This window comes from Leucoraja erinacea, chromosome 1, assembly GCF_028641065.1.
Source record: "Leucoraja erinacea ecotype New England chromosome 1, Leri_hhj_1, whole genome shotgun sequence".
Taxonomy (NCBI): Eukaryota; Metazoa; Chordata; class Chondrichthyes; order Rajiformes; family Rajidae; genus Leucoraja; species Leucoraja erinaceus.
In genome coordinates, this window is record NC_073377.1 from 71,242,029 (window position 1) to 71,264,753 (window position 22,725).

Below are 22,725 nucleotides of genomic sequence, written 5' to 3' on the forward strand. Positions count from 1 at the left end.
CAGTCACCAACGTATCAAAACCCATTATTGGAGTGGATTTTCTTTCACACTTTTCTTTGCTGGTAGATTAAAAAAATTGCCGCTTAAGTGATTGCTGCACCCGCGCACAGGGGAACTGCATCTGTCATCCGGCAATGACTATCTCACCTTACCAGCCTCCAACCCAGCACCGGCCCATTTCAGTAGTTACTTGAACAATTTCCACCACTAATAACTCTGTTTTACCGGCACAATGATATCAAACACTCTATCACGCATCATATTCAGACCCGTGGCCCTCCAGTTTCAGCAAGAGCGCGCAGGTTATCCGTAGATCGCCTCAAAGTTGCAAAGGAGGAATTTGACCATATGCTAGAGCTCAGGATCATCCGCAGGTTTAAGAGCTGCTGGGCATCACCTCTTCACATGATTCCGAAGAAGTCTCCTAGAGATTGGCGACCCTGCAGCGACCACAATAAGCAGTGCCACTACTCCAGATCGATACAGCATCCCACATTTGCAGGATTTCTCTGCAGGCCTCCAGGATAAGCGAGTGTTCATAAGCAATGATCTCATGCACGCGTATTATCAAATTCTGGTCGAGCCTGCCGATATTCACAAGACAGCCATGATCACTCCGTTCGGGACGTTTGAATTTCTACGGATGCCATTTGGCTTACGGAATGCAGCACAATCGTTCCAGCATTTCATCAACCATGTACTCTCTGTCCTCGATTTTGTCTACACATACCTCGACGATGTGTTGGTAGCAAGCTCCACCGAAGATGAACACAAGAAATACTTTGGATTACTGTTCCGGCGTCTCGACGAATATGGTATTGTCATAACACGAACAAATGCGTGTTTGGAGCTCACAAACTCACTTTCCTCAGGCATCGGGTGATGGAGAACAGCATCCTGCCTGTCGAATCAAAGGTGCAGGAAATCCGAAACTACCCGGGCTAAATACGTTAAACCAATTATGGCGATTTTTGGGGATAATGAATTTCTACCGCCACTTTCTACCGAACGCCGCAGGTTCCCTATTACCCTTGACCAACTTACTCAATGGTTCAGACAAATCACCTTCAAAGAAACCATTGTGATTGTGATTGTGTGTTCTTTTTTATTGTACCGCTGCTGACAAATTCATTTCACTGCACTTTATGTGCACGTGACGAATAAAACTGACTTGACTTGTGTTTACCCGAGGATGCAGTGCAAGCCTTCAATGCCGCTAAGAGTACTCTCACCGACGCAACTATGTTGGTCCATCAGAGACCCAATGCCTTATTTTCACTCACCACTGATGCCTGCATCAACGCCGTGGGAGCCATCGTGGAACAATGAGTCAATGGCAGGTGGGAGCTTCTGGAATTCTTTTCGGCAAAATTATCGCCCACTCAGAGGAGGTACAGTACAATCGGGCGAGAACTTTTGGGTGTATACCTCGCATCCAGCATTTCTGCCATCTGATGGAAGGCCGTCCCTTCACTATTTATACGGATCACCAACCGCTCACATACACTACTCGTACAAGTGCAGGGAGCTATTCACCGCAGGAAATCCGCCACTTGGACTTTGTTCTGCAATTCTCCAGTGACATCAGGCACATTCAAGGAAAAGCAAATCCGGTTGCCGACACAACACAATTCAATTCAATTCAACTTTATTGTCATTGCAGATACAAGTATAGGTACAACGAAATGCAGTTTAGCGTCTGATCATAGTCATAGTGCAAGATAGTAGAAGTAGAAAATAAAAATACAGAATAAGCATACAATACAGTAAAAGAGTACTGGTTAACAATGTGTGGAATGTGGATGGATTAGAAAAAAAACTGGTACATAGGCAAATACTGTATACAAATGGGGGGTGAATGCTCTGAATGCGGCCACACTCGTCGCTTTTATATACCATGACTCACGCGCAGCATACTGATCCCGATCTTGTCCATTACCACCGGATGCGTAATGCCCCCCCCCCCCCCCTCTCTCTGTCCCCCCACTCCCTCTCTGCCCCCCCCTCCCTCTCTACCCCCTCCCTCTCTGCCCCTACTCCCTCTGTCGCCTTAATCCTGACCCTCCCCTCTCTTCCCCCTCCCTCTCTGATCCTCCCTCTCTGCCCCCTCCCTCTCTCTGCTCCCCCTCCCTCTCTTCCCCACCCTCTCTGCCCCCTCCCTTTATCTCTGCCCCCCTCCTTCTCTGTCCCCCCTCCCCCCTTTATGCCCCCCCCCCCTCTCTTGTGTTGTTCTGCATTCAGGAATCCCCTCCCCTTCCTGCCCCCCTTCCTCTCTTGTCCCCCCTCCTTCTCTCTCCCCCTCCCTCTCTCTCCCTCCCCCCCCCTCCCTCTCTCCCTCCCCCCCTCTCTTGTGTGTTCTCTGCATTCAGGAATCCCCTCCCCTCTCCTGCCCCCCCTCCCTCTCTGCCCCCCCCCCCCTCCTCTCTCCCCCCCTCCCTCTCTGCCCCCCCTCCCTCTCTCTTCCCCCTCCCTCTCTGTCCCCCCTTTCTCTATGCCTCCCCTCTCTTGTGGGGTACTGCATTCAGGAACCAACCCTCCCCTGTTATGCCCCCCCCCCCACCCTTCAATCACTAACCCCCTCCCTCTCCCTCTCTACCCCATCCCCTTCCCTCTCTACCCCCCCACCATCTCTACCCCCCACCCCTCTCTGGCCGCGCCTGCACAGTTGGGGGTTATGCGTGAGTGGATAGGGCGGGGAACGGGGTAAAAGGCGCGAATGAATAATATTAATATAATATTAAGGGTGGGTTAGGGTGTGTGCGACGCCCCCCCCCCCCCCCCCCTCCCCCCCCCCCCCCCCCCCCCACACACAACCACACGTTTGAGGGGACGGGACCCAACTTGGTCTAGTATCCAGTAAAAACGACAAGCTATTCAATCCCCTATTTGCATTTAACCTTCATAAAATAACTCTCAAAGACCTTGTGCTGTACAGTTATAGCTAGCTGCACGTCAAAGGATGACTCTCAAAAACCTTGTGCTGTAGGTTGTAACCTGCAGCATGTCAAAGGAAGGGTGTTGTTCAAGGACCTGGTGTTGTACAGCTGTAACCAGCTGCCCGCTTTTTCAACCTTTGCGAAACTGCAACCTCCACTGAATGTTATACACAATGCTACTACCATGTTCTACAGGCACCTCACTAGTCAATGATGTCGATCTGGCAGGTAAGTTACACCCTTAAACTCAGCTGCAACAGGTTGTTTGAAATTTTGCCTGTGTATGTTTGCATGTCCTCTTATTTGCTTTTGCTAACAGGGCATTGTGTAGATTATTTTCAGATTATTATAAACAGTCATGTTACACAGATAGGAAGCAGCTCATACACACTGAAAGAGGAAGATTTACTGAACCTCCACAAAGACTCACACGTGGACAACCTGCACTGTGCCACCCCTACAGGAGTGTCTGGGACCTGGGTTTAATCCAGACCTTGGATACTGTCTGTGTGTATTTAGCATGTTCACCTGCCATTGGATTCGCCCCACATCACAAAGATGTGGAATTGTGAAGGTGAATGGTACATTTTGGGGAGAGTTGATGAGAAGATGGGAAGATTTTTTAAATGAGATTAATGTGAATGAGTGGTAAGTAGCACAAACTTGGTGGACAGAGGGCCTGGTTTCTATTGATCTATCTCACACATACAAACTTAGGGAAGCATGCAAACGCCAGGCATGTACCTGCAAACAGAAATACCAACATAGAGATGCATAAATACATAGCTGGAGATATAAACGGAGGGACACACACACAGATGCTCTGTGGGAGACATGTGCATACACACACTCACACACAACACATGCACACAGAGGGAGATTGGCACAGGCAAACACAGACACATGTTGAAACATACACAATGGGGATAACAGACAATTACTGGGACAATGACATGGAAAAATACAGACATGCTAGAGAATGACAGATACATGGTGAGACGCTGAGACACTTGCAGACATGAAGTGGGAAGCAAAGACACATGCTGGATAACTGGTGCGCACAGGCACATAATGGGGCGCAGAGACCCATCCGTTGGGGAAACACAAATAGACTGGGCCACCGACACAAGCAGACTGAGACTCCGAAACTGTGAGTCTGACACAGTGACAGGCGCCCAGGCGCAGTCAGTCAGACACAGAGATCAGAGACAGCGGCTTCAGCTGGAGCAGAAGTCCCGCCCACGCCTGCCTCTCATTGGGTTGCTGCAGGGCTGAGCGCCGCTCCGCTGGTGCCTGTCCCGGCCGTAGGTCAGCGGCGCTGTCACTCACCCTCGGCCCTTGCTTGCGACGGCGAGCCGGGCTCGGTGCAAGCGTCAAAGTAGACGCCGCTCCCCCTCCCGGCACCGGGCACCAGCACCGGCACCAGCACCAGCACCGGGCGGCTGCAATGGACGAGGCGATGCATCAGGCGGAAGACGAGACACTACGCACGGTCACCATCTCCAAAGTGTGCAAACAGCGAACCCCTTACAACGCGCTCAGACCCTTCCCCGGGAAGAAGGCGATGATGGCCAGGAGGTACGAGAGACCCACCATGGTGGACATCCCGCAGCTGGCCATTGGCGCGGCAGCAGGAGGAGGAGCTCCCCAGCAGAGTCACCACCATCCGCCGGTTGCCATAAACACTGGGCAGCAGCCACATCACTACCACCATCAGCACCACCACCAGCAGCAACAGCAGCAGCAGCAGCAGCAGCAGCAACATTATCCTTCTTACCAGAGCGTGTCTAACGCCAGACTGGTCCTGGGAGCGGCATCACCAGCAACATCGACCTATGCTTCGGCTTCCCAGTCGCACCTCGGAGCAACAGCCCCAGACCACCCTCCTCCCGCCAGGTACAACAACACATTCACATCCCCGCCGCCAGCAGAGAGCAACAGCATCAACCTGAGTGCAGGTACTGGTCCACCCTGCCCCTCTCCCTATTATCGGCGTTGCCTTTAACTCGCGCAGCTAAAAAAGTTTCTCTTTGAACAGTTATTTTGTGCTCGACAAGTTTTCCAAAGAACAGCTGAACTAACTACCAAGTTCGTTTTTATTTTCCAACCTGTATCCAGTTTTTGTTTTAGCAAACACCACGGGGCAACCGAGTGAGTATCTAATTGCATGAAAGGTAGGATGTGCTCGCAGTTGAAAATGTTTCTACTGGGAAGGAGGTATCAGGAACGCTTTTAGTAGTTAGATTCAGTTTTATTCTGAAGAGGCACAAAAGATCAGCAGACTGAAGCTGCAAGTTAGATACATGGAATTAAAAGAGTGATGACATTGGAAATATGAAAAAACACTTGGCATATCTTGAAAAGACTAACATTTCACATGGCAACCATCAAAATGGCAGACTATTTAGTTTAAATACTACACAATTATTAATCACTACTGCCTTGTTACTGTTCTTGGCATTGATACTTTAGTACAAATGACAACATCTGTACTTCATTACTTTTAATATAGTACAAATTACAACATCTGTACTTCATATAGGGTGTGCACAGTAGCACAGCTGATAAGAGCCACTGCCTCACAATGTCAGAGGCCTGGGTTGGATCCCGACCTCGGGTGCTGCCTACGTGGAGTTTGCACGTTCTTCCTATGACCAACTGGGTTTCCTCTGGATGTTCTGTTTCCACTCTCATGTCCCAAAGATGTGCGAGATGTCAGGTTAACTGACTGCTGTAAATTGCCACTCTGTTTCGGTGAGGGGTAGAATCTGGGGAGAGTTGATGGGAAAGTGAAGAGAATAAAATTGGTAAGAAAAAAATTGCAGATGCTTCAGAATAAAATTGGATTAGATCAGTGTAAATGGTGGTTGATGGCGCAGGTTTGGTGGCCCAAAGGGCTTGTTTCTGTGCTGTATCTATATATCAGCATCAAAGATGATTCAATAACAGCTAAGCATTATGGTCCAGTTAAAAGCAACTTGGCTTTTGAAATGTGTATATATAACAACCACGTGCAAAGTGGAATTTCCTTTTGTTTATTACATTTGATTTCTTCTGATTTTTATCTGAAAGGTTGCAAAAAAAAGTAGTTTAATATTTTGGGCTTTATCAATAATCTGAACAACTCGTAATTAGATTGGTGAAACCCCTTTTCAATTAAAAATTAAGTTTGCATAACAAGTGGAGAAAGCAGGATAACAATTTATTACTGAAAGTACTTTTTATTTTACTACTTCAACTTTGCCTGATACCCTCTGTTCCCACTTTGATAAATCTACATGCACATAGTAGGCTTAATCTGCAATCTCTGGGGTCAAGGATGACTTGCTTCCACTCTGATTTTGTGGGATCTGAGAAGACTGAAGAGGCCAATATGGGAGCTGTAGATTCTTCCATAAATGGGGTAGGAGATAGCTGATGAGGGTGGCAGTTTGTGCAGGTGGCCAGTTTGGTGATCCACTCAGTCATTTACACCAGGCCGTGTAGGAACAAACTGCAGATGCTGGTTTAAACCAAAGATAGACACAAAAAGCTGGAGTAACTCAGCGGGACAGGCAACATCTCTGGAGAGAAGGAATGGATGACGTTTCGGGTCGAGACCCTTCTTCAGACCACCAGGCTTCTGTGTAGTAGAGACAAATGGACTTTGAATTTATCAATACCATCTCAACTGCTCCTTCACAAGTCATTGACATAGAGTCATACAGCTCAAAACCGGAACCTGCGGCCCAACACATTCCCAGCCGACCAAGAAGCAACGTCTAACTCATCTCATTTGCCCGTATTTGGACAATATTCCAAGCTTAATTACTTCCCCTGGCAGCTTGTTCCACATACCCACCACCCTCTGCATTGAAAGGTTGCCGCTCAGGTTTCTATTAAATCTTTCCCATCTCAATTTAAATCTATGCCTAGTTCTTGATTTCTCTACTCTGGGGAAAAAAGATCGTGTGTTCACCCTATCTATTCTTTGTGCTTTGAGTGAAAATGAGCCTGAGATTGTGTCGGAAGAAACTGCAGATGCTGGTTTAAACTGACGATAGACCCAAGGTGCTGGAGTAACTCAGCGGGACAGGCAGCATCTGCGGAGAGAAGGAATTGGAATGGGGCCAGAGATTCCTGGGTCAATGGGGATATTGCATTTCTTCAAGAGCCTTTGAGCACACCCTTATTCTCTGTCTGACGAGTTACCCCTTCCCATAACAAAGTTTAGAATAGAATTTGTGCAAAAGCTATCGCCAATCCAGTAGAGCTGACTGAATGTAATGAGGGTCCCTGAACTATGATACTGACGAGAGAGGCCACTGACATTCCAGTTCACTTATCCTTCCAGTGAATTTGCAGGACTTTGTAAGCCTGTAAGCGCAGAAATCACTGTTGCCAGGTAAACCATAAGATTTGTACCAGTTCTGAGGTCCTGATCTTCTGTCTCCCTTTTCCTCATTTGACTAAGGGCTGTATTGATTCATTGAAGGCAATGGCGAATTTCATCTGTTGCGTTACGAAGAGCCACTGGAGTCTGGAGCTGCAGATGTACCAACCAAGTCTTTATTTCTCATAAGCAATCACACAAGAGAGACCCTGTATGAATCTTAAACATATCAGAATATGTTTTTAAACTTTTAGGTACCAAGATAAGAACTGGTAATAAAGTATAAATTCAAGTTATAGAAACATAGAAAATAGGTGCAGGAGTCGGCCATTCAGCCCTTCGAGCTAGCACCACCATTCAATATGATCATGGCTAATAACATGTAGATTACCTCAATATTTTGTGCGGACAGGTGGCTCTATAGAATTACACATTTACAATGGGAGCACCTGAAGGAGCAAAAACCGATTCTAAATATTCAAACATCTTTGTTGAGACAAGGTAGTTCAGATCGATATTCTAAAGGAAAACCAAGATTCTCAAAACATCCAGTTTTTCTTTTAATCAGGGTCTCTGGATATGCAAAGAACCCTGTTTGACAGAACAAATATGATCGAGATCATGTTGGATGTGATGAGTGGCAACATTTCCACTCTGGGAAAGTTATGCTGCTATCATGCAAATTATCTTAGCTCAAGATGTCTGATGCCTCTTTCCAATGCCTAGAACTTTATCTGTTGTTCTTCAGTATCCATGGATATCACACATCACTCTCAGTGTATTCATGGCCAGGGATTCGATTTTCTATTGTCTGTACATTTGGTAAAGCACATGAGAACATTTTGTGTAGGAAAGAACTGCAGATGCTGGTTTAAATCGAAGATAGACACAAAATGCTGGAGTAACTCAGCGGGACAGGAGGCATCTCTGGAAAGAAGTAATGGGTGACGTTTCATCAGACTGTCTGAAGAAGGGTCTTGACCCGAAACGTCACCTATTCTCTCCAGAGATGCTACCTGAGTTACTCCAGCATTTTGTGTATATCTAAAAATGTTTCATGATCATGTTACATTTGTTTTGTCCCAATGTTTAACAGGGTATAAGAGTAAATATTGTCTTGTCAATTTTTAGTGAAACAAATATCTGTTTGCACATCTGCCCTTGGAATTTCAAAACCAATTACTGCTTGTAAGTTAGATCTGAAAGTAATGTGAAGGCTGGTTATTGCTTGTATTCTTGAAATTAATGGTTAATATATTGCATACCCTTTGACTATGACTTGTTGCTCCTTAAGCATATCAACTATATCTGCCTTGGGGGAAAGTATACATTTCAAGACCTTGGATCTTAAGACCTAGTCCTGTGCTGTACTGTCCTGTTGTTATCCTAGTCCTGTGCTGTACTGTTCTATGGACTATGTTATCCTGTTGGATGTATTTCCCCAGTTTACTAATTTATACTGGTAGGATTGATATTGCCATGACACAACTTCCCTTTAAACATAAGATGGTTTGGTTTCTATTCTCCAATGTTTGCTGAAGGCTTATGATGTTTCTTCGATTCTAAGTTGTTTCAGTTTCTAGCCTACACAGCTGGCTGAAGTCAGAGCAAGAATAAACACCAGATAACTCCAAACTAATCTTACATGGATTACATCACACTTGGGCGAAAAAATATAATTTTACCGTAATAAAGCCTTCTCTACATCAATATCTTAAAAACGCACCAAGTACTTATTGATGCATGCCCTTGTCAAATAGCATGCTACAAAATACTCCAGCACTGACTTTCTGTCATCCCATTCTTAATTTTACATTCATTATTTTGGTGTTTTGAAGTTTTTCAAAAATGCGTGTTGGTGTGGTCCCTTTCAGGGATTTCTCTTTATTGTTTGCAAGATGCCTTTCAAATTGTTGAAGAACGAGAAAGAGACTTAAGGCCCCTTCTGAATGGTGGGGTACATTCTGAGATAATTATTAAGCCTCTGAGAAGTAACTTCTCCAATGTTCCTCGGTAGGACTCACCACACAGACTTAACATGTTTTACTTCCACAATAGTTTTGAAGTTAGGAACACACTTGAGGTGGCTGCTCCAACTATAATTGCACATCAATAGCCACAGCATTAGGAGACGGCACAGGGGTGCAGCGGTAGAGTTGGTGCCATACAGCGCCAGAGACCCGGGTTTGATCTTGACTACAGGTGCTGTCTGTACTTTCTCCCCGTGACTTTACATTGAAACAGGCCACCGGGTGTGTAAAATCCAGGTACATCTATCTGTCGGCTGTTAGTCAATGTAACGTGCCAATATTTTATGAGTACATCAATCCTAATACTAAAGGCAGAGTTCCACAAAAAAACCCTTTGAATCATAGTGAGGACACAAATTTGTCAGTCACTGCATTAAATGAATGTGAACCATATAGAATCTTTGACACCACCAGGTCTCTGCCTTTACAGTAGAGGAAGGAACACCAACTTCCCTCATTTGGTTTTATTCTGCCCTGGTTTAATGTGAGCTGAACTTCATCTCTGAACTTTGCCATACACAGTCAGTCGAGGTTGTTTAACTGACTTGACTATTCCTACTGCAATAACATGAATGGCCAAAGATCCAATTTATATCCAGGCACCACACCCACAAAAAGCCCGACAACAAAACGAATCAAATTTAGCCGTCTGTATTTGTTGAACGTGCATGATTGAAGGCTGTGGTTTTTAGACATCTAATATATACTATGTTCTTGTCAAACCCCACTACACCATTATGCAAACTTAAAGCACAAGGCATTGGGGGTTCAGTATTGATGTGGATAGAGAACTGGCTGGCAAACAGGAAGCAAAGAGTAGGAGTAAACGGGTCCTTTTCACAATGGCAGGCAGTGACTAGTGGGTACCCCAAGGCTCAGTACTGGGACCCCAGCTATTTACAATATATATTAATGATCTGGATGAGGGAATTGAAGGCAATATCTCCAAGTTTGCGGATGACACTAAGCTGGGGGGCAGTGTTAGCTGTGAGGAGGATGCTAGGGAGACTGCAGGGTGACTTGGATAGGCTGGGTGAGTGGGCAAATGTTTGGCAGATGCAGTATACATGTGGATAAATGTGAGGTTATCCATTTTGGTGGCAAAAAACAGGAAAGCAGACTATTATCTAAATGGTGGCCGATTGGGAAAGGGGGAGATGCAGCGAGACCTGGGTGTCATGGTACACCAGTCATTGAAGGTAGGCATGCAGGTGCAGCAGGCAGTAAAGAAAGCGAATGGTATGTTAGCTTTCATTGCAAAAGGATTTGAGTATAGGAGCAGAGAGGTTCTACTGCAGTTGTACAGGGTCTTGGTGAGACCCACACCTGGAGTATTGCGTACAGTTTTGGTCTCCAAATCTGAGGAAGGACACATTATTGCCATAGAGGGAGTGCAGAGACGGTTCACCAGACTGATTCCTGGGATTTCAGGACTGTCTTATGAAGAAAGACTGGATAGACTTGGTTTATATTCTCTAGAATTTAGAAGATTGAGAGGGGATCTTATAGAAACTTACAAAATTCTTAAGGGGTTGGACAGGCTAGATGTAGGAAGATTGTTCCCGATGTTAGGGAAGTCCAGGACAAAGGGTCACAGCTTAAGGATAAAGGGGAAATCCTTTAAAACCGAGATGAGAAGAACTTTTTCACGCAGAGAGTGGTGAATCTCTGGAACTCTCTGCCACAGAGGGTAGTTGAGGCCAGTTCATTGGCTATATTTAAGAGGGAGTTAGATGTGGCCCTTGTGGCTAAGGGGATCAGGGGGTATGGAGAGAAGGCAGGTACGGGATACTGAGTTGGATGATCAGCCATGATCATATTGAATGGCGGTGCAGGCTCGAAGGGCCGAATGGCCTACTCCTGCACGTAATTTCTATGTTTCTATGTTTAATAGAAACATTCCTTAATTCCCCCCTCACCTGTATCCACCCATTTCTATCCAAACTTTGTCTTACCCCCTCCTAGAAACATAGAAACATAGAAATTAAGTGCAGGAGTAGGCCATTCGGCCCTTCGAGCCTGCACCGCCATTCAATATGATCATGGCTGATCATCCACCTCAGTATCCCGTACCTGCCTTCTCTCCATACCCCCTGATCCCCTTAGCCACAAAGGTCACATCTAACTCCCTCTTAAATATAGCCAATGAACTGGCCTCAACTACCCTCTGTGGCAGAGAGTTCCAGAGATTCACCACTCTCTGTGTGAACCCTCTCTTCCAATTTTCTCCCCCTACCACAATTAGACAGAAGAAGAGCCTTGACCCAAAAATCACTAATTTATGTCCTCATGAGATGCTGTCTAACCTGCTGAGTTACTTAAGCACTTTGTATTTTCACCAAAATTCCAGCACCTCTAGTTCCTTGCATCTCCATCCGTTAATTCTGGTTTGAGTCTTCAAATGTGAATCTCAGCAATGATGGGTAAATTCTCATTGCTACAGGGTGTGCAGCAATTTGATGGATTGCATGTCAGTCATCATCAGCTTCTGGGACGATCTCCATTTCCTCATCAAAATTATATTGAAACCAATTAACCTACAATCATGTACGGCTTTGGTGTGTGGGAGGAAAAAGAAGCACCCAGGAAAACCTAAGCGGTCATGGGGAGAACTTACAAACTTCGTACTGACAGCACCCATAGTCAGGATCGAACATGGATCTCTGTTGCTATAAGGCAGCAACTCTACCACAGTGCCACTGAAGTTCTTCTAAACAATCCACATGTTGGCCATGCTCCGGAAAATCTCTGTAATTACCAAATTATAAATATTTTCTCATTACATATGTTTAAACATCATTAATACATAGCAAAGTACATTGTGGAAACCACATTGATGAAGGTAAAATCTTGTATGTTTGAATTCTAAGTTTTAATAAATTAGATTGTGTTACTATCAAACCATCAAAGCTTAATTCACATCCCAGATGAAATCCTACTTTAATACAATCACAATGTAAATATGACAACCAAACTGCATTAAAGGGTACTTCAGACAAGATTTCATAAACAAGTATACAACAGATGGTCTGCTTCAATGTCATTCACAGTGCAAGTAAAGATAAGATAGGCTTCAATGACGATCAGGTAAAATAAGTCAAATAGTTCCATTTAGGCTCAGTCATTGAGTTCATTCAACATAGAGATCAATACACTTTAGGACAATAGTGAATCAAGGGATATGGAGATAAAGTAAATAAAATGTTGTTGACACATTAGATGAGCAGTTCATAAATTGGTCAAGGTAGTATGCAAGAGCAGGCCTGTGTTCCTGCTCCCACGTCTTCCCTCAATCACTTTACGAGATAACAAGCCACAGGTGAAGTTTTGAAGTCCAACTGATGGATTGTGAGAGGCTGCAACAAAAAGAAACATTGTCTCCTGTGTGCTTCTGAGATAGGTTTTCCCTGCTAATTCATATTTCACCGGCTAGGCCAATATTATCACAGCGATGGCATCCCATGAAAATAAATTACATTTGTTTCCACCACCACAACTAGTTGAAGGCACAGCAGAAATAAAATCCAGACAATAATGATTGTGGCATGTGGAATTATTTGGGAAGCGAACATTACCTGCCACACAACAACCGACGCCTAAATGTTGTCTAGATCTTGCTGCTTTCAAACGTGGACTCATTCATTTACTGCAGAGATGCCAGAGGATTTGAACATTGTGCAATGATCAGCAAGGATTTCCACCTGCCCTCATGATGGAAGCATCGTATATAATGACGCAGCTGAAGTAGACTGGCCCCCTAAAGAGTTCATGCAGCAAGATGAGTATACTTTTAAAATTACAATCATTTCTGCAGAGTATGACTCTAGCCTGGAGTAAGGCTGGAGTAACTCAGCAGGTCAGGCAGCATATCTGGCAACAATTAATAGTTGACATTTCGGGTTCAGCCAGTGATACCTTCCCCATTGTTCCTGTAGACTTCAGTTGTGCTCCTTGATATCATACTTGACCAAATGCTGCCTTGAGTCAAAGGGACTTCCTCTCACCTTGCTGTGGGACTCTGCTTTCATTCGTTTGGATCAAACACATTTGTAGAGTGGTCTGCAGCCTTGTTCTGTGTGCAAGTCTACATCATATGAACATGCATCACGGGACAAGAAGGAGCCCATTTGGCCCTTCATTCAAGCCTGCATCGGTATTTATTAAGATCATGGCAGATTGATTGCTTTAAAGATACAACAGGGAAACAGGACCCTTGGCCCACCAAGTCCACGCTGACCATCAATCACAATTTATGAAGGCCAATTAAACTACAAACCCGCACATCCTTGGGATATGGAAGGAAAAGAAATCTGCTGTGTCAGCAGCATTTTCTTGCTTTATCACCATTTCCCTTGATTCACCATTATCCTGAAATGTATTGATTTTGGTTTTGAATGAACTCAGTGACTGAGCCTCCATAACCTCCCCTGGAACCAGTCTTGTCAATCTTTGCTGCACTCACTCTGTAGCGAGAGTATCCTTTTTTAAGTAAGGAAATCAAAACATGATGTCACACTCCAAGTGCAAACTCCATGAGCAACTATATAATTTCATTAGGACATGATTTTCCTCCTATGCCTAAATCCTCTTGTAATAAAGTCACCATGTTATTAGCCTACTGCGACACTTGCACATTAGCTGTCAGTGAGTGACTTGTGTACAAGGACTCCTAGGTCCCTTTGAATATTAATATTACCCAATATGTCACCATCTAAAAAATATCCCAGTTTTCTGTTTTGTGCAGCAATGAATGAATGAATATTTTATTGTCACATGTGACAAGTCACTGTGAAATTCTTTGCATACCCAAGTTATGCAAAAGTTGCCAAATAAGGGTGACGACAGTGTACAGAGTATTGGAGCCAGGTCCCCCTTTGTTCTCCCTCTTCCACACCCCCCCCCCCCCCCCCCGTTCCCACCAAAGTAAGTGACCACATTTTCCACATGATATTGTCTTTGCCACATTCTTGCACATTCACTCAGCTTGTTCATATCTTCTTGAAGTGTCTTTACATTCTTCTCTCTACCCACAACCCTGTTCTGTTTAATCAGCAAACTTGAAATAGGATATCTGGTCACCTCACCCAAATCATGTATACAGATTGTACTAACTAACTGGTGCCCAAGTGCCAATCCCTGCAATAAACGGCTAGTCATAGTCTGCCAAATTAGGACAATTCTCAATCTGTGTCATCATGTCTCCACCCTCCCCCCCCCCCCCCCCCCCCCCCCCCCCCCCCCCCTGGAAATCCAAATTCAGCACATCAAATGTTTTCCCCTTGGGTAGTAATCACTTCCACAAAGTACTCCAAGTATAATTTTCCTTTTTATAGCTCCATGCTGACTCTACTTAATTATTTTATCTTCTCAACGTGTTCCATTACTCACTCCTTCATTATTGATTCTAGTATTTTCCCTATTGCTGACTTTAGATGTGCAGGTCCATTCTTTTCTTTCCACCTCCTTTCTAGGGGTCACATTTGCTGCTCTTCAATCTTCAGAAACAATTCCAGAGCTTATGTTGAATTTTGCATGATGAAAACGGAGTGCTTGCTATTTCCACAATTACTTTCTTCAAAACTCTAGACTGTAGATCATCAGCTCCTTAGTCTTTGTCAAATTTGAATCTTGTTAACTTATTTTTAAACTAATATTTATTTCCTTCAGTTTCTCATTCCAGCACAACCTCGGGTTCTCTTGTACAGTTGACATACTTTGGCTCTTCTATGAAGAGAGACACAAACTAATTACTTAATTCCTCTACAATTTCATTAATACCCAATATGAGTTCTGTTTCCGTCTGTAAGGGACCCACATTGTAGTCTACAGGTATATTTTTTAAATACATCTAGAAGCTTTTCTAATTTGTCGCAATGTTCCTTGTAACTTTACTCTTATTCTATCTTCCTTTATCTTAATCAGTTTCTTGGTCCTCCTAAAATTCTCTCAATCCTCAGGCCTACAGCTATTTCTGCCCATTTTGTAAAGGTCCTGTCCCACTTTCACGACCTAATTCACCTCTGTCGAGTTTGCCCTTGACTCATACTTACAGCATGGTCGTCACGAGATCGTAGGTATGTCGTAGGTAGGTTATGATGCTAGTCTTAGGTACTCGTGGGATCAAGTAGGTCGGGGCGTTTTTCTAGCCTGATGAAAAATGTCCACGAGTAAAGAAGGTTGTGAATTAGGTCGTGAAAGTGGGACAGCCCCTTAAGGTTCTTTTATTCATTTCTCCTGGGTCACTTTTCCTGTTCGGTTGTATGCCTTCAAGGTTATTAATGCTTACAAACACTGTTGGTAATGTACTTCTTCACTTTGCTGATGATTTTCAGTAAATTGATTGGATGCCATTAAGTTGAATTAAAATTGCCCTATGTATTATGGGCTAGGCATCCCTGGGCAATTTTCCATATTTGTCAGGCATATGCGTGGATTATTAACTTTTTTTTCCCATTATAATCATCATTCATCTTTTCCTGTATTCTCCCTTGCATTTTTCTTATTCCCTTTTTTAGTCAATCCTAACAGCAATATTCATTTTATTTAGACACTGGACAACATAAGAGGTTCCACCAAATGTCCCAAGGATGCATCATTATAAATTTTGGAACAAGGTTAAAGTGTTGTGCACCTTCAACTTTAACCATTAAGTTAGATCAAGGCAGACTTGGACCACCATTCCATCTATACATCTTTATCCCTTGATATTCCTCCCTGGAAAAGTATATTGACTTGGTCTTAACATTTTCAGTTTTAACCTCTATCGTTTAGTTTTACTATTGTCACATGTACCGAGGAACAGTGAAAAACTTTGTGTTGCATGCTATCCAATCAGATTACATAAAACTATACATAAATAGAATCAAGTCAAACTCAAGTAGAGCTAAGGGGAATATACAAAGTGTAGAATATAGTTTTCAGCATTGTAGTTCAACAGTTCCATACACAAAGTACAATATCTGCAATGGAGTGGAGGTGAATTGGATAGTTCCCGAAGTTATGGAAGGGCTCTTCAAAGACTGATAACAGAGAGGAAGAGCAGTTAGTTATTGTGGTGGTGTGTGTGCTTGCAAACTTCTGTACCTTCTGCTCAATGGGAACAGGGAGAAGAAGAGGTGGCACAATAGCACAGCAGTAGAGTTGCTGCGTCCCAGCGCCAAAGACCTGGGTTAGCTCCTGACTATGGCTGCAGTCTGTACAGAGTTTTGTACATTTTCCCTGTTACTCCATAAGTTTTCGCCAGGTGCTCTGATTTCCTCCCACATTCCAAAGACGTGTGGGTTTGTAGGTTAATTGGCTTCTGTAAATCACCCCACATGTACGGGAATGTGGGATAACAGAACTAGTGTGTTATCTTGACTCAGTGGGCCCAATGGCCTGTTTCCATGCTGTATCTTTAACAGTTAACTTTAAAGTCTGGTCTGTGTGATGGACCGTGCTGCATTTACAACTCTGCAATTTCTTGCAGTCTATGCCAGAGCTGTTCCCAAACCAAGCTGTGATGCAACCTGAGTATGCTTGCTTGGTGCATCTGTAGATGTTTGTAAGACTCATTAGAGACATGCTGAGTTTCCTCCGTCTTAACAAGAAGTAAAGGTGTTGGTGTGCCTTCTTGGCTGTCATGTCAATATGGTTGGTCCACGACAGATCATTGGTAATATTAGCGCCAAGGAACTTGAAGTTCTCAAGCATTTCCACTCTGGTACTATTGATGCTGATTGGGGCATGCACACTTATGCTTCATAAGGTCGATTACTACGTCCTTTACCTTGCTAACATTGAGGACAAGGTTCCTGTCTTGATTCCATGTTGCTATCTCTCTATCTCTTTCGTGTACTCCATCTAGTCATTGTTCATGTTCAGGCCCAGCGCAGTGGTGTCATCTGCAAACTTGTAGATGGCATTAGAGCCAAATTTGTCCATACAGATGTAAGTACATAGGGGGTATAGTAGGGGACTGAGAACGCATCCTTGCAGAGCACAATGTGCAATTATTGTGGAGGAGGTGTTGTCATCTATCCTCACTAATTGTGGTTGGGGGTCAGAAAGCAAAGGCTCCAGTGGCAGAGGAGGCTGATGATTCCTGTCAAGAAATTTGGTGATGAATTTGAATGGAATTATGGTGTTGAGGCTATAGAGCTATAGTCAATAAATAATGGTCTAATATAGGCATCTTTGTTGTCTAGGTGTTCCAGAGATGAGTTTAGGGCCAGGCTATGGTCTGCTGTGGACCTATTGCGATGTTAAGCATGACGGCCTTTTTGAAGAGTAAGCTTTATACTTGCATCTGGTCATACAGATGAATTGCGATACACATTCACATTCTATCACCCATTCCACTTTTTGCATTTATGCATTGGGGTTTTGTGATTCACTTGCTTGTAAAAATGAAGTGCCCTGTATCAATCACCACCACCACATTGACCATGATGAAGTACTTTGGAAAAATTGGTAATGGCTCATACGTGTGGCCCGGATGATCTAGACACTGCAATTTGTATTCAGGAAAAATATGAACTATGGAGCATGCCATGCACCTTGCTCTATTTTCAGCTTTGATTACCCTGACAAATGGACCATGTGGAGGTTGCAATCTCCCACCTCACCCTGACAATAAGAACACCTTTGTCAGGATGTTATTCACTACAGATCAGCCTTCAACACCATAATACGGAACTGAAAAAGGGTCCTAACTCAAAATGTCACTTATCCATGTCCTCCAGAGATGCTGCCTGACTTATCCATGTCCTCCAGAGATGCTGCCTGACCCATTGTGTTACTCCAACACTTGTGTTTTACTCAAGAATCCAGCATCTGCATTTCTTCATGTCTCCATAATATGAACAAAGCTTATCTCTAAACTCCTGGACATTAGCCTTCGGGCCCCCATCTACAACTGGTTCTTGTCATCCTGCCTGGCATACAGGGCCGGCCTTAGAAGGTGCGGGGCCCAATTGGGAAAAGTTTTCATAGACATCTAAATGAATAATTATAAATGAGTCACGTGTCATGAGTAATATGACAATTTGGGGGAGAGTTCCTTTCACAGCGTGTGGGGAGTCTAGCCAGGGGTAAAGTTGCGGGGAGGGCAGGAGCGTTGAGTAGGAGGGGGTCGGGTTCATGCCAGTAACACTCACTCACCGCTGCCAAGGCGCTCCGGGCACGGAGCTACTGCATTGTGGCCGGGGAGGTAAGCAGCTCGCCTACGAGCGGCCTCCATCACCGGACAGTGGAACTGACTGCCATCTCAGCGCCTTCTGCCGGCCCGCTCACCTCTGGCAGTGCTCTCCGTCTGAACAGTGAGAGGACCAGCTCAAGAGCAAAGACCATAGAGCGGAGAGGGTCAGCGGGTGATGGATAACATCACAGCCGGCAGTGGAGCTTCCTCATGTGTCAGCGCAAACAAGGGATCAATTGAGGTTACTCGCACTGACATATGGAGTAAGCTCCACCGCCCGCTGTCCTGTTATCCATCGCCCGCTGACCCGCTCTTGAGCCGGATGATCCCCGGCCGACCCCCTCCTTCCCAACGTTCCTGCCCTCCCCGCAACTTTACCCCTGGACAGACTACCCACACGCTCTGAAAGGAACAACCCCCCCCCCCCAGCAGCGCTGTCCTTTTACAGCCGCTTCCCACTTTACAACCACTTCCCATCAGCTGTTAGCAATAAGGGATAGACTTGGCTATACCTCAGTACAGCAACATCGTTCTTGACATTCCTGAGGGATAACAAAGTCTATCTTTCTTGGCTAACAGCCTAACCTTCGGCCTCCAAGATGCAGGTACATTTTCTAGCAATGTTACAAACTTTTGTTACAAAAAGGCATACTCCTCTCTCCCCTCCACCCTCTCCCCCCTTCCTTCCCTCATCCTCCCCCCCCCCCTCTCTAAAGAAGGGTGGAGGAGGAGGGGGAGGGCGGTAGTGAGAGGTAAGGAGAGGGAGATCTAAAGGGTAACTGGTTTTGGTCTCCAATCACCTCACAAAGGGCAGCCAACAGTGGTGGTGAGGCAGAAGGGAGAACTCTCTCTCTCTCCAATTCTCTCTCTCCAATTCTCTCTCTCCAATTCTCCCTCTCCTTCTCCCACTCCCCCCCCCCCTCCCCCCCTCTCTCTCTCCCTCCCTCTCCCCTCTCCCTCTCTCTCTCTCTCTCTCTCTCTCTTCCTCTCTCTCTCTCTCTCTTCTCTCTCCAATTTTCTCTCTCACCCCCCCCTCTCATTCTCCCCCCCCCCTCTCTCTCCCTTCCTCTCTCTTCTCTCTCCAATTCTCTCTCTCTCTCTCCCTCTCCCCCCTCCCCACTCCTCTACCCCCAGCCACGTTTATATCTACAGTTCACTCCACGAGTGTGTGTGTGAGCCGAGCAGTGTTTCTCATTCTGACTCTGCTCCGTGAGCTGCTCGTATTGACAGAAATCGTGTCCAACTCTTAACTGAAAACGTGTGGTTTGCAAACTGAAAATCCCCCTTCTCTCTGTCTCTCCACTGCCCCCCCCCACATACACACACACAGACAGAGACACACCCAGACACACACACAGCCACAGAGACACAGAAACACAGAAACACACACACATAAACATACACAGACACAGTCACACAGACAGAAACATACACAGACAGACAGACAGACACACACACACACACAAAAACACACGGTTATATCCCACCCGTATCCCGGCCCAGACTTTAACCCCAACACCATTGTTAACACAGACTCAACCCTCCAACCTGGTCTGCTATTGTACCGGCACTGAATGAGTTAACACAACCCCCAGATATGTTTATCCACAGGATGTCTCCCTCTCACACTTAGCCGACCTGTTGTCTTTCGTTTCTGCTTCAGGTCTTTTAACTTTATCCCCCCCGACCAAGAGTGGGCCGGTACGCCGCCGATTTCATACAAATCTGACCCTTTCTCGTCCCCCCCTCCCCCCTCACTCACACACGGCCCGCCTGCCCGCTCCCGGCGTTTAGCGTTGAATGCTCACGGCTGTGTTCGCTGCTGTGCTGGGGCTTGCTGCCCTGTTTGCGCCTGGACATGGTAGTCTGGTGGGGGCTGTGAGACTCCCACATCCCCCCAGAGCACGGTACTACCCCCCCCCCCCTCCTCTCTTCTCTCCCCCCCCCCTCCTCTCTTCCATATGAACCATCTGCGGAAAATTAAATGCGGGCCCCCCCCCCCCCCCCCCCGTCCAGACCAGGGTCTCGGCCGCTTCGGCGACAGCGAGTCAAAACACACTTGCACTTACTGAGGAATGTGGATCGATGCATTGATGACCCATTGTATAACTACTTGTTAACTACTGGCTGTTAACAAGTGCTACAGTCGTAGTTAACACATGGTTTGTTATCCACAGCGGTTGTTATCCATGTTCGTTTTGTAAAAAAAATCCGTATGGCGAATGTTTTTTTAATAAAATCTTTATTTAACAAAGCAAATTTGTATTTCCATATGAAATACGGAAAATTAATGTGGCCCCCCCCCCCCGGGCGCGGAGCCCAATTTGGAAAAATCGGTCCAATCGGCCTAAGGCCGGCCCTGCTGGCATACCTCAGTTGGTTAGAATCGGTCCTAATATTTCCTCCACCCTGACCCTCAGGGTTTTGTGCTCAATACCTTGCTCTCCCCCCTGTAGACCCATGACTGTGTGGAACACCAACTCTGTCTTTACGTTTGCTGATAATGCCACTGAGCCGAAGTAGGGAATTATGCTTGAAGTCAGGATGTAGGTGAGATATTTATGAGTTTTATCACAAATTCTGCTTTCAAACCTTTTATTAAAAGTTACATTAATGCCTGCATCATTATCTTCCAAACTAAGATTCAAGAGTTGCCATATGTACCATCTGCGGAACAATTAAATTCTTACTTGCAGCAGCAAAACATGCCTGTAAATACAATATTCATAGATAACAAGTAATAAACAAAAAATAAACAATAAATTAATAACCCAAATGCTAATGCAAAAATGCCTGAAGTTCTTTGTGCAACCAAAGACTATCTAAAGTTTGTAGCTTAGTGTTTTGCAGTGTTCAAGAACCTGATGGTTGTTGGGTAGAAGCCATTCTTGAACCTAATGGTCATGGTTTTCAGACTCCTATGCCTCCCATTCCTACAAAAACCTTTCTGTTCTCGGTCTCCTCCATTATCAGAGTGAGGCTAAACGCAAATTGGAGGAACAGCATCTCATATTTCACATAGGTTGCAGCCCAGTGGTATGAATATTGTTTTATCTCACTTCAGGTAGCCCTGCCATTCCCTCTTTCTCTCTATCCCTTCCCCACTCGTCGCTCGAGCTTCTTATTTTCACCCGACAAACAGCTTCCAGTGGCCTGTTTCCTTCATCATCGTTATTCTTTTGCATATCTTTCATTCATTGTTCTTTATCTATCCACATCACTGTCTATATCTCTCATTTCCCTTATCCCTAACCAATCTGAAGAAGGGTCTCGACCCAAAACGTCACCCATTCCTTCTCTCCAAAGCTGCTGCCTGTCCCACTGAGTTAGTACAGCTTTTTGTGTCTATCTTCAGTGTTTTTAATTAGTTTGTTTACTGTGCAAGATAAAGGTAGAGTCTTTTGGACCCGGTGATACTGTTGTGAATAGCCACAACATTAGCTAATTGCAAACTGTCTTCGGTTTCTGTCCCATTTTTAATGCTGGCAAGCAAATAATGCAAAATGACATTTAAACAGGCTGCAAAAGGTTATAGGTCTAATATTATCTTATGATGGCATGGCAATTTTTATTGAAGTGTTATTTGTCTCATCTGTATGCGAAACCAGCATCAGTCTGGGATCTTTTGTACCATATCTATTTCGTCTGATGATAGATTGTCAAATGCCTGTATATCATCTTATGCATATTTATGAATCATAACATAAATGACAACCAATCAGTACTGACTGTACTAAACATTTCATGCATTATTACCGTGGCCAGAATACTCTTGTGTTAAACTACGCTTGGCAATAAAATATTTTTTTTAATCAAATAATAGTCATTGAAGAATAATAATGAATGATCCAAAAAGCTTAGATCAGTACTTGCATTCAAAAAAAATTCTAGGAACAATGAAATTATTTTTTGTGGGTAGAATCTTACCAATAATGACATTTATTGGGTATTTTCAATACATTTTAACATTGTGCATTAAAAAAAACCTTCTATCATTTCAAAGACTTCTGAAAAATAAAATGCTGGAAGAATTCAATGGGTCATGCTGCAACTATGGAGATAAAAGGATGGCTTATGTTTTGGAGTGAAAGCCTGCATCAGGACAGAGTGCAGAGAGAGGAGAGCGAGAGAAATGAGGCAGGGGCGGGCAGGTGATAGTTGGACAGAGCCGAACGATGGGCAGATGAAACCAGGTTGTGGGGTGGGGGG

At 44.7% G+C, this 22,725-nt stretch overlaps 1 protein-coding gene across 1 annotated transcript in view; it reads left to right on the top strand.

Annotated features, from left to right (window-relative positions):
- Positions 1–4,323: 4,323 nt before the first annotated feature.
- The window catches only part of LOC129698082 (BEN domain-containing protein 4), a 44,906-nt gene continuing 26,504 nt past the window's right edge, over positions 4,324–22,725 (top strand). The window contains exon 1 of the mRNA XM_055636949.1: positions 4,324–4,894. Within this exon, the coding sequence (XP_055492924.1) occupies positions 4,384–4,894 (511 nt within the window). The 5' untranslated portion in view covers positions 4,324–4,383. The remainder of the gene's footprint in view (positions 4,895–22,725) is intronic.